Below are 11,986 nucleotides of genomic sequence, written 5' to 3' on the forward strand. Positions count from 1 at the left end.
GCTGCTGTGGATGGTAACTGAAAAACATTTGTAGATCCTGTCTTTGAGGATGAGCAAAATAATCAAAATCAGTCTCCTCATCTGCACTAGCAGCTGCCTGAGTTTGTGGGATCTCCTGCTGCACTGCTGCTGTCTCACTGGACTCTTCCCTCTCAGCATCTGACTCACCTGTATTATATAGCATTAAAACAATGTTTACCTACTTCATTTGGGCTGATTTTAATGCATTTTCAGCAATCTGAATATCTGGGTATCATTTAGAATCTATCCATCACATCTGTTCTGTGTGCAACTTGTTACATAAAATAGTTTTTTTAGTTAATTTTTATCCTCTCTACCTGTCTCTGTAGTCCTGGCCTCTCCGTGCCTACTTGGTTCACCAGCAGGATCAGACTGGCTTATCTGCTGCTCTGAGGCTAAAAACAAACATGTCATTAAGGGTTACCCTATTTTGCTGAATAACATAACATGCTTGAATTTTTTGTTTTTTACAATTTAGCCTATATTATGATGGTGTAAAATTGATAATGATTTAGGATATTTGTCTCCATTTGTTAAAATAAATTAGGCTATCATGCTGACATCTTTCTGAATGTCTGAACAATTTAACATATATCATGTATATTCTCTATGTTATATTTTACATTACAAATAACTATGATAGTTTAAATAACTCTGTTAGAATATCCTCTACCTGTCCCTTCAGTAGTCATGGCCTCCTCGGGATCATCAGTACAGTAGCGTCGGAACAAAAACATTCCATTAATGAGTTAGGCTGTTTAATATATTACACTTCAAATTATGTTTATTATTTTCAGCTTGAAACTGGATATTTGTGATTAATGGTGTGTACTGGGTTCTACAAAATAAACTACGCTAAGTTGTCATTGCAAATGTTGTGCAATAGCCTTACAGTGACAATACAAAATTATTTACATATCTCTTTTTACCGGCTGCATGGGGTCTGTCCTCTGGAAAACAGCTCTGTTCATTTGGCAGCATCTTCTTCCAACGCCTTTCTTATTTTTTACCTGGCCTTTTTGGCTCCACCGGGCCTCTTCCTGCCCTCCATCACCACCGACTGATGGTTTGCGCTATTCTGTTGCTATATTTACTTTTACCGGCGCTCCAGAAAAGACGCCTCGTGGGCCAAACCAACTTAAACATTTGGGAGGGGAGAATTCCCTCAGATGGTAGAACCCATCTAATCTACTGCGATGTAGGGGCTGCGCTGTCAGATAAATGGAGAGTGAATGTAAAAGGAAGAAGATTAGATAAGTGACAGATAAATGTCAAGATTATTTTTCCCAACCGGCCCAAACTCCAGATTGACATGAGCCGGCCCATCGGTAATCCTCCCGAATCTCCCGATTAGCCCCTCTGGGCCTGGGAATGGATGTTCATTACCAAATGAAATAAAGTTGACCAGACAAAGCGTGTAAAATGTAGGTTTCATCCTGTCTGCGATCAAATAAAAGTCAAACGAAATGGAAGAAACTCTGATTGTGTTTTTTTTTTTTATTTTGTGTTTTCCATACGGTCTCAACTTTTTGGGTGTTTGCTAGTGTGTGTGTGTGTGTGTGTGTGTGTGTGTGGTGCTTGTTTAGTGAAACTGTTTATTCATTTTTACAAAACTGTCACCTTCAACCATACCCAGTTTGTCTGACTCACAGCTTCCTGCTACTTTTTAAGGTACTTCCTCTTTTTATCTGCATTTACACTTTTTGGCATTTAGCGGACGCTTCTATTCAAAGCGACTTACAATTGTGAGTGTACACATTGCAGCAATTTAGGGGTAAAGGCCTTGCTCAAGGGCCCAACAGTGGCAACCTGGTAGATGTGGGGCTTAAATCAGCGACCTTCTGAGTACTAGTCCTGTACCTTAACCGCTGAGCTACCCCTGCCTCTTTTCTATCCATCCAATCAACTACCAAACCACCTCAACCAGCTGGTACTGAAACACAAAAGAAGCTTTAATGTGTTTCAGAAACTGTTAGCAGTTTCATCATTTGTTATTAATCTTATAACATGTGTAAGGTGAACCAATCAGAACATCTGGATCTTTTTTACATGAGAACAGAAGTAATGAACTCACCTTCAGTAAGATGAAGCGCTGACAGGAAGAGAAGAACAAACATCTGCATCTCTCCTGAAGATCAAATCCAAATAATTAATCCAGAGGTCTAATTAACACACCAGCGCTGAACTACTGCACTCAGTCTGAAGGTCCTGAACCTACAGACCAAAGTACTGAACCTACACTGGAGTCCTGAACCTACACTGGAGTACTGAACCTACAGACCAAAGTACTGAACCTACACTGGAGTACTGAACCTACACTGGAGTACTGAACCTAAAGACCAGTACTGAATCTACACTGGAGTCCTGAACCTACACTGGAGTACTGTACCTACACTGGAGTACTGAACCTAAAGACCAAAGTACTGAACCTACACTGGAGTCCTGAACCTACACTGGAGTACTGAACCTACACTGGAGTACTGAACCTAAAGACCAAAGTACTGAACTTACACTGGAGTACTGAACCTACACTGGAGTACTGAACCTAAAGACCAAAGTACTGAACTTACACTGGAGTACTGAACCTACACTGGTTTCACCTATTTCAATTTCATTGTGCAAGTGTACAATGACAATAAAGGATTCATTCAATCATTCAATATAATGTTTCAAAGATGATTTTTTTGCAATTCTTGGTTTCTTGGGACTTTAACAACAACAAACTATTAATATTTCTTTTACTAGTGAACACAGTATTTTTGACGAGTCTTTACCAAACTGTTGAGATGCATTATACACACTGATCAGCCATAACATTAAAACCACCTAGTTTCTACACTCACTGTCCATGTTATCAGCTCCACTTACCATATAGAAGCACTTTGTAGTTCTACAATTACTGACTGTAGTCCATCTGTTTCACCCTGTTCTTCAATGGTCAGGACCACCACAGAGCAGGTATTATTTAGGTGGTGGATCATTCTCAACAAGTATATTTTAATAACAAAAATAGTTTAAAATAATTGCAATAAATCATCTGTTGTATAACTTGTAGCCAAACTAAGCTTACATTTCAAGCATAAACACATTAGAAACATTTAGGGCAAGTTTGCATTAAAAAAAAAAAAACTTCTTTGACTTTTGAAGGTCCGCTGGGTAATACGTGATGGATTACCGCCGATAAGAACTGCGCACAAATAGAAATATATATAGAACGGCTCCCAGAGGCGCGACTCGGTTCCTTTCGTTCATTTTAAAGGACCATTCAATAAAATTAGCAGGTATTATTTAGGTGGTGGATGATTCTCAGCACTGCAGTGACACTGACATGGTGGTGTTGTGTTAGTGTGTGTTGTGTTGGTATGAGTGGATCAGACACAGCAGCGCTGCTGGAGTTTTTAAACACCGTGTCCACTCACCGTCCACTCTATTAGGCACTCCTACCTAGTCAGAGACGATCGCTCATCTATTGCTGCTGTTTGAGTCGCTCATCTTCTAGACCTTCATCAGTGGTCACAGGACGCTGCCCACGGGGCGCTGTTGGCTGGATATTTTTGGTTGGTGGACGATTCTCAGTCCAGCAGTGACAGTGAGGTGTTTACAAACTCCAGTGAGTGTGTGTGTACATGTGTATGTGTGTGTTACAGAGGTGGAAAGTTACTGTAATTGAGGAGTTTTTTGTGTACTTGTACTTTGTAAAGTAGATTTTACAACCAGTAATTTTACTTTTACTTAAGTATGTTTTGTATTAGGAATTGTAATTCACTACATTTTAAATAACATCCATTACTGAGTAAAATCGCGTCTGGGAAACTGCTGCAATGAATTCTGGGATGAATTGCTCTTCGTTCTTTTTTTCAGGCAGCAAGAGGAGCTACTGTAACTATAATACACCCCTGATATTAATATCAATGATGAACAATCATGCACATTGACAACACGTATATTTTAATAACAAAAACAGTTTAAAATAATTGCAATAAATCATCTGTTGTATAACTTGTAGCCAAACTAAGCTTACATTTCAAGCATAAACACATTATAAACACAAAAACAATTCAGTAAAATCTACAAAAATTTGCATTTAGGGCAAGTTTGTATTAAAAAAAACAAGTTGTTTGACTTTTGAAGGTCCGCTGGGTAATACATGGTAGAGAAAAAACTACAGTGAGAGACAGACTGTGGTTACATTTAGTTTCAGAACAATCCGCTCTGGTACAGAGATGTGGTGTGTTTGTTTCTGCTAAGCTGAACGGGTGGATTACCCCCGATAAGAACCGCACACAAATATAAATAAATATATATTGTATGAACTGTATATATATAACGGCTCCCAGAGGCACGACCCATCACTAGTGGTTATACAGTTTTAAAAAGTATTATGGGATGGTCTGTAATAAAATGACACATTACACATCCCTAAATGTTTTAAATGTTGTATCAACATGTTTTTTTATTAGATTATAATTAAAACAACTATTGTGAGATTTATATGCACTTGTCCTGTTTGCATTAAGTTTTTACTTAAGTAAAAATTCATTACAGTAATAGTACTTTTACTTGAGTACAATATTTTAGTTTTCTTTCCACCTCTGGTGTGTTAATTCAGGTTGACTGTGGCGTATTCAGTCTCTCCAAGTTCGATCCGTGCATTTGTTGTTGTTGTTCTGGTTGTGTTGATGTGGACGACAGTAGAGTACAAAACATCATCCTGCAGGAATAATCATACACACACCAATTAATAACACACACACACACACACATATACACAGTACACACACACACGCAGTGGGAATGATACACACCTGCTCTTTTTCTTTAACACGTTTAGTTTTTGAATGTATCAATCAGATTTGTTCTGCAGAAAGAGAGACACAGTGGGTGTGTTTGAAAACCTCGTGAGCTGCCTTGCTGTCTTAATGCCTACACAGGCAGCTGCCTCAGTAGAGAGGATTCTAATAAGTTAATGACTTATAATGAAGGTTATTCAAACGCACTACTCAGACAGCTATTCCATCGGGTTTAGAATTTAGCATCTTGCCATTAAAACCAAAGGGATGGAGTAGCACAGCACGCTAACGTCAATATAGCATCTCCCTTCATGTACCGATAACAGTTACATTCACTGACGAGCCCGAACTTGCAAATAAAAACACTCGGTACAAGTTTATACAAGTTAAAAATCAGTAATATTTTATTTACGTTTAAAAATAACTCAGTTTGTTTGTCCACACTGTCAGCCATGTTTATTTTTTTTGTGAGAGAAGAGCTGCCGCAATGCATGCTGGGATTGCCTTGATCACTAAGGCAGCGTCAGATGCTCACTCGTTCTTGAGTCAAAATAACATTGAAATATTAAGATGCCTCAGTAGTGAGGATATTACGGCATCTAGGATTTCGAACAGCCTCCTTCTCGGGAGCGCAGCACAGGATGACGTAAAATGCGTCTATGTAGAGAGAGAGCTAGCTTTTCCAACACACCCACAGTGTCACTGATGTGCAGCACAGAACACTACAGCGCCCTCTTCTGGAGAAACTTCTGCCAGACCACCTACTTCCATTGCTCTGTGGTCCAGTTCCGGTGCTCACGTGTCCATTGTTGGTGCTTTCGGTGGTGGACAGGGGTCAGCATGGGCACCCTGACTGGTCTGCAGCCCCATACACAACAAACTGTGCTGCTCTGTGTTCTGACACCTTTCTATCAGAACCAGCATGAACTTCTTCAGCAGTTTCAGCTACAGGAGCTCGTCTGTTGGATCGGACCAATGAGCCTTGGCCGCCCATCACCCTGTTGCCAGTTTACCACTGTTCCTTCCTTGGAGGCACTTTTGGTAGATACTGACCACTGCACAAGAGCTGCAGTTTTGGAAATGCTCTGACCCAGTCGTGTCAAACTCCAAAATCTTCACGCTCGCCTATTTTTCCTGCTTCTAACATCAACTTTGAGGATAAAATGTTCACTTGCTATAAGTCTATAATTTACATACACTCACCAACCCGGACTTTCATACTAATCCAACACAATGGTGTTATTTCAATTCTTGGTTGGCATGGTGGCTCGGTGGGTGGCACAGTAGCCTCACAGCAAGAAGGTCCTGGGTTCTGGGAGCTCTGGTTTCCTCCCACAGTACAAAGACATGTAAGTGAGGTGAACTGGAGATACTAAATCGTTCACGACTGTGTTCGGTATTAAACTTGAACTGATGTAACTACCCGTCCTGTCATAAATGTAACCAAAGCGTAAAACATGACGTTAAAATCCTAATAAAATGAACACAAGTACATTTCTATTCTAGAGTGAAGGTGGGTGCTCACCTGTGCTTCCTGCTGCCCCCTCTGTCCTGGTTGTTCCTCTCTACTTCCTGTCCGTCCGTCTCTCCGTCCTACAGAATGAAACCAGACAAACATCAGGACTCATCGAGAGCTTCATCACTACATGGTGTCACCCACAGGAAGACATGTTCCCATAAGGTGAGTGTGTGGTACCTCTGTATCTCCAGTAGATGACCACACCAAGTCCCATCAAGAGCAGCAGACCCCCCACAGCAGCACCGATGATTAAAGAAGTTGGCATCTCTGTGTCTGAGACAAGGACTGTAAAGGATCAGCTCCAGAACTAAACTTCTCTACCAACCCCACAGCCTAGTCTCCAGATCTAACACATCTATTAAAGATCTATTCAATTAAATCTGGTAATGAATAAATAAATAAATTAATTAATTAATTAAAAAAATTAATTAATTCATTCCACTGAGGTTGGAGTTTCTGACCACGTTTCTGTGTATGGCGCAAATGCTGCCACCTAGTGGATAGAAATAAAATGCCATGCTATTTATACTATTTACGCACGAGCTGCCCCGATATTTATCAACAATAACCCAACCATACATTATATTCAACTAATTCTTATTATTATTATTCATTTATCATTATTATTATTATCCATTTACCAGAACATTTAATCAGTATTACTAGGTAATAGGTAAACAGGAGTTGTTTTACCTGTTACGTTCAGCTGAATATTTCTAGAAATATTGCCGATTTTACACCTGTACTCCCCTCCATCTTCCTCAGTCAGGTTAGATATGCGCAGAGAGAAGTTTCCTGAATCACCAGGATGAAGCAGCTGAACTCTTACTGTGTAGCGCTTGGTTCTGTCCTCTGGGTAGATTTGTGTACGATGACAGTTATGATTTCTAAAGAGCCATGTGATATTTTTTGCTCTTTGCTGTGGTTCAGTGCAGGAACAGGGCAGGACGATGGACTGTCCCACAAATCCCATCACCTGATGCTTCGGTTTACTGCAACCTGGAGGAAATGAAATAGATCAGTGTATAACAGAGAGCACCAAGATTCTAAAAAGTAAATGGAACCAGTTGAAGAACCAGAGTTCCTTCAGTAGAAAAGCGCTAATAGAACACAATTATTAGTACAGCTCGTTCTTCTCTGGTTCCACCACAGCTGATCAGAGGGAGTCACTGGGGTTGGTGCCCTTTTAGTCTGAATTAAAGTCGTGACTTTCAGATGTTTGTCAGTATTCAGATCTCTCAGTAATAATAAAATCCTTTAACACAAAGACTAGAGTGCGCTGATCATTATTTATTATTTCTTAAGTTTCTTTATCGAACTGTACGATGTTTACATTTAATTATCCAACCTGGTGTGTTTAAAATAAATAAATAAATTCCACTGGGGTCCGAGTTTCTGACCGTGTGTCTCTACTTAATAACCAGAACATGATGTTAGAAATGATGACCAGAGGTCAGGATCAAACTTTGGTGCTTATGACCAATGTAGATGTGTAACACTCTAAAAGCTGAACAGACGTGTAAAGGTACCTTATTATTAACTGAAAAAACACATTGAATTTTTACATTTACATAAGTGATAAGAATGTTTGTACTAGTAAAAATCGAAGAGAATAAAAAATTATGCTATATAATAAAACATGGAATCAATATCACCAGGTACTTTACTACAGTATTCAGAACTAAAAATGAGTTGTTGTACCTGTTACGGCGAGCTGAATATTTCTAGAAATATTGCTGATTTTACACCTGTACACCCCTCCATCCTTTTCAGTCAGGTTAGATATGAGCAGAGAGAAGTTTCCTGGATCATGAGGATGAAGCAGCTGAACTCTTCCTGTGTAGCGTTTAGTTTTGTTATCTGGGTAAATTTCTTTACCATTAAGTTTATCATTTCCAAAAATCCATGTGGGCTTTTCTGTTGTGTGTTGTGGTTTAGTGCAGGAACAGGGCAGGACGACGGACTGTCTCACGTTTCCCGTCACCTTTTCCTGATGCTTCAGTTCACTGCAACCTGGAGGAAATAAAGACATCAGTATATAACAAAGCTGCTACACAGGAACTGTAGAACCTGATCAAGTTCCTCTCTGGTTCCACCACAGCTGCTCCATCCTGTGGAATTAGTGGCTGATCAAAGGGAGCCACTGGAGTTCGTGGGCTTTTAGACTGGATTAAAGACTAACTAACTTACAATGATTGATTCATTCTTGAAATATTATATCTAACTGTAAATTTTTGTACATTTAATTATTTAATTCGGAGGATTTATTGTTTCCATTTCACGTTCTCCAGGTTTGTGTAATGCCAAGTTCACACTACACGACTTTCTAATTTGCCGGGTCACTATACAGTTCTCACTACACGACTGAATCTCTTGCACTCAGGAGTCTTTCAGTCGGTGTGTATTTCACACTACACGACTGATCGGTGATAGGGGGATTTTTTTTTACAAAACACACGTAAGAAGTGACGAGGGGTTTAATGCTACCACGTCCAAAAATGTACGTCAACAAGTAGCTGAGAGAGATCAAAGTGTTTGTGCGCTGATGTGCAGCGTAAAATCAAGGAGTAAAAATAAATGAATCTCAGTGGATTTGGTTACACGAGCAGCAGGGATTGTTCTATAGTGAGTTGGAGGTTAATTAATATTGTTTGCAATGCAGCGTGGGTGTTTTGTAGAGAACGATCAGGTCAGAAATACTGTAAAATGTGTGTGTGCTGATGTATTCTGATATAAACTATATTATTTTTCCTGTGTACGTATCCTGCGTTCTCATTGGCTCACTGCCAGTCGCACATCTCAGATCAGATATCTGACCTGCTAGAAATCTCGATTCCGGTCGCCGAGCGGTAAGCGAGCCAGTCTAGTCGAGTTGTTGGGTAGTTCACACTTAGCGATTGGGAGTCGAGTTTTGATCACCGAGCGAACGCCGAGCTGCTCCTGAGCCGGAAAATCTAGCGCCGTCGTGTGAACCAGGCAGAAACTAAACATTCATTTTGGTCTTTAGCGACATCTGCTTGTTGCATGACATCATTACTGGCCAAGACGCCTCTGATACACGTAAAGCTGCTGTACTGTGTGTGTGTGTGTGTGTGTGTGTGTGTGTGGTGCTTGTTTAGTAAAAGTTTATTCATTCTTACAGAACTGTCACCTTTAACCAAACCCAGTTTCTCTGACTAACAGCTTCCTGCTTCTTTTTTAGGCACTTCCTCTTTGTGTACATTCAACTTTTTATCTACATTTACTACAACATCTACAGACTTTACTTTTTATCTACAGACTTACAATTGTGACTGTACACACTGCAAGCAATTTAGGGTTAAAGACCTTGCTCAGGGGGCCAACAGTAGCAACCTGGCTTAAACCAGCGACCTTCCGAGTACTAGTCCTGAACCTTAACCACTGATTTATTTCTTCATACAACCAACTACCAATCAGCAATCATTCAACCAACTACCAACCCCCCACCAACCACCTCAACCAGCTGGTACTGAAACACAAAAGAAGCTTTAATGTGTTTCAGTTAGCAGGAAAATGTTAAAAACCCTGATCATGGTATTAATCTTATAACATGTGTAAGGTGAACCAATCAGAACATCTGGATCTTTTTACATGAGAACTGAAGTAATGAACTCACCTTCAGTAAGATGAAGCGCTGACAGGAAGAGAAGAACAAACATCTGCATCTCTCCTGAAGATCAAATCCAAATAATTAATCCAGAGATCTAATAAACACACCAGCGCTGAACTACTGCAGTCAGTCTGAAGGTCCTGAACCTAAAGACCAAAGTACTGAACCTACACTGGAGTCCTGAACCTACACTGAAGTACTGAACCTACACTGAAGTACTGAACCTACACTGGAGACCTGAACCTAAAGACCAAAGTACTGAACCTACACTGCAGTACTGAACCTACACTGGAGTACTAAACCTACACTGAAGTACTGAACCTACACTGGAGTACTGAACCTACACTGAAGTACTGAACCTACACTGAAGTACTGAACCTACACTGAAGTACTGAACCTACACTGGAGTACTAAACCTATACTGGAGTATTAAACCTACACTGGAGTACTGAACCTACACTGAAGTACTGAACCTACACTGAAGTACTGAACCTACACTGAAGTACTGAACCTACACTGGAGACCTGAACCTAAAGACCAAAGTACTGAACCTACACTGAAGTACTGAACCTACACTAAAGTACTGAACCTACACTGAAGTACTGAACCTACACTGGAGACCTGAACCTAAAGACCAAAGTACTGAACCTACACTGAAGTACTGAACCTACACTGCAGTACTGAACCTACACTGGAGTCCTGAACCTACACTGAAGTACTGAACCTACACTGAAGTACTGAACCTACACTGAAGTACTGAACCTACACTGGAGTCCTGAACCTACACTGCAGTGATACTTATAGCTGATTGCATGAGCACATACATGCACACCATCTATCACAGAGAGATCACAGGAAGTAAATATATATAAAAATATATATATGGCAAATCCTGATGAGGTTCCTGATAAAGAAATGATAAACCAGCTGCATGAGCAGGTCAGAAACTAGAGCAAAAGATTACATGATTCTATTGAATTCTCATAATATGTGTGTGTGTGTGTGTGTGTGTGTGGGTGTGTGTGTGTTTGTGTGTGTTTGTGTGTGTGTGGGTGTGTGTGTGTGTGTGTGTGTGTTTGTGTGTGTGGGTGTGTGTGGGTGTGTGTGTGTGGGTGTGTGTGTGGGTGTGTGTGTGTTTGTGTGTGTTTGTGTGTGTGTGGGTGTGTGTGTGTGGGTGGGTGTGTGTGTGTGGGTGGGTGTGTATGTGTGTGTGTGTGTGTGTGTGTATGTGTGTGTGGGTGTGTGTGTGTGTGTGTGTGTGTGTGTGTATGTGTGTGTGTGTGTGTGTGTGTATGTGTGTGTGTATGTGTGTGTGTATGTGTGTGTGTGGGTGGGTGTGTGTTCACAGCTGCTTCTGAGTGTAAATGTTGTGACATTTTTTCTGCTGATGCCGCCAAATCAGTCCAACGTTCATCACAACGTACTAACTGTAGTGGAACATTTCTTATCAGCTCCACTTACCATATAGAAGCACTTTGTAGTTCTACAATTACTGACTGTAGTCCATCTGTTTCATGCTGTCCTTCAATGGTCAGGACCCCCACAAATTATTTAGGTGGTGGAAGATTCTCAGCACTGCAGTGACACTGACATGGTGCTGGTGTGTTAGTATGTGTTGTGCTGGTGCTGATGGAGTTTTTAAACACCTCACTGTCACTGCTGGACTGAGAATCATCCACCAACCAAAAACATCCAGCCAACAATGCCCTGTGGACAGCGTCCTGTGACCACTGATGAAGGTCTAGAAGATGAGCGACTCAAACAGCAGCAATAGATGAGCGATCGTCTCTGACTTTACATCTACAAGGTGGAACAACTAGGTAGGAGTGTCTAATAGAGTGGACAGTGAGTGGACACGGTATTTAAAATCCACTCATACCAGCACAACACACACTAACACACCAGCACCATGTCAGTGTCACTGCAGTGCTGATGTGCAGCGTAAAATCAAGGAGTAAAAATAAATGAATCTCAGTGGATTTGGTTACACGAGCAGCAGGGATTGTTCTATAGTGAGTTGGAGGT

The 11,986-nt window shown here is 40.6% G+C and overlaps 1 protein-coding gene across 2 annotated transcripts; it reads right to left on the minus strand.

The window, feature by feature from the left end:
* Positions 1-4,013: 4,013 nt before the first annotated feature.
* Positions 4,014-10,289, minus strand: LOC134310631 (cell surface A33 antigen-like). 2 transcript variants are annotated; one of them, XM_062992263.1, is made up of 6 exons: positions 9,968-10,280; positions 8,032-8,343; positions 7,024-7,329; positions 6,508-6,603; positions 6,337-6,404; positions 4,014-4,732 (listed from the first exon to the last, which is right to left on the minus strand). In XM_062992263.1, exons 1-6 carry the CDS (start codon positions 10,014-10,016, stop codon positions 4,622-4,624), a joined length of 942 nt encoding a protein of 313 aa, XP_062848333.1. In that variant the 5' UTR covers positions 10,017-10,280; the 3' UTR covers positions 4,014-4,621. The 2 variants fall into 2 exon arrangements, with proteins under 2 accessions (XP_062848333.1, XP_062848334.1); XM_062992264.1 differs by lacking the exon at positions 4,014-4,732 and adding an exon at positions 4,825-4,879 and having other exon boundaries at positions 9,968-10,289.
* Positions 10,290-11,986: the final 1,697 nt, after the last annotated feature.

This window comes from Trichomycterus rosablanca, chromosome 3, assembly GCF_030014385.1.
Source record: "Trichomycterus rosablanca isolate fTriRos1 chromosome 3, fTriRos1.hap1, whole genome shotgun sequence".
NCBI classification, from domain to species: Eukaryota; Metazoa; Chordata; class Actinopteri; order Siluriformes; family Trichomycteridae; genus Trichomycterus; species Trichomycterus rosablanca.

What these genes read in the sequence shown, in the direction of transcription:
- LOC134310631 (XM_062992263.1), bottom strand. Translation starts at nt 10,016, where the DNA reads ATGCAGATGTTTGTTCTTCTCTTCCTGTCAGCGCTTCATCTTACTGAA. An exon ending in CATCTACTGGAGATACAGAG is followed by an intron (nt 6,405 to 6,507) that starts GTACCACACACT and finishes TTCATTCTGTAG; the next exon opens with GACGGAGAGACGGACGGACA. An exon ending in GGGGGCAGCAGGAAGCACAG is followed by an intron (nt 4,733 to 6,336) that starts GTGAGCACCCAC and finishes TTATTCCTGCAG; the next exon opens with GATGATGTTTTGTACTCTAC.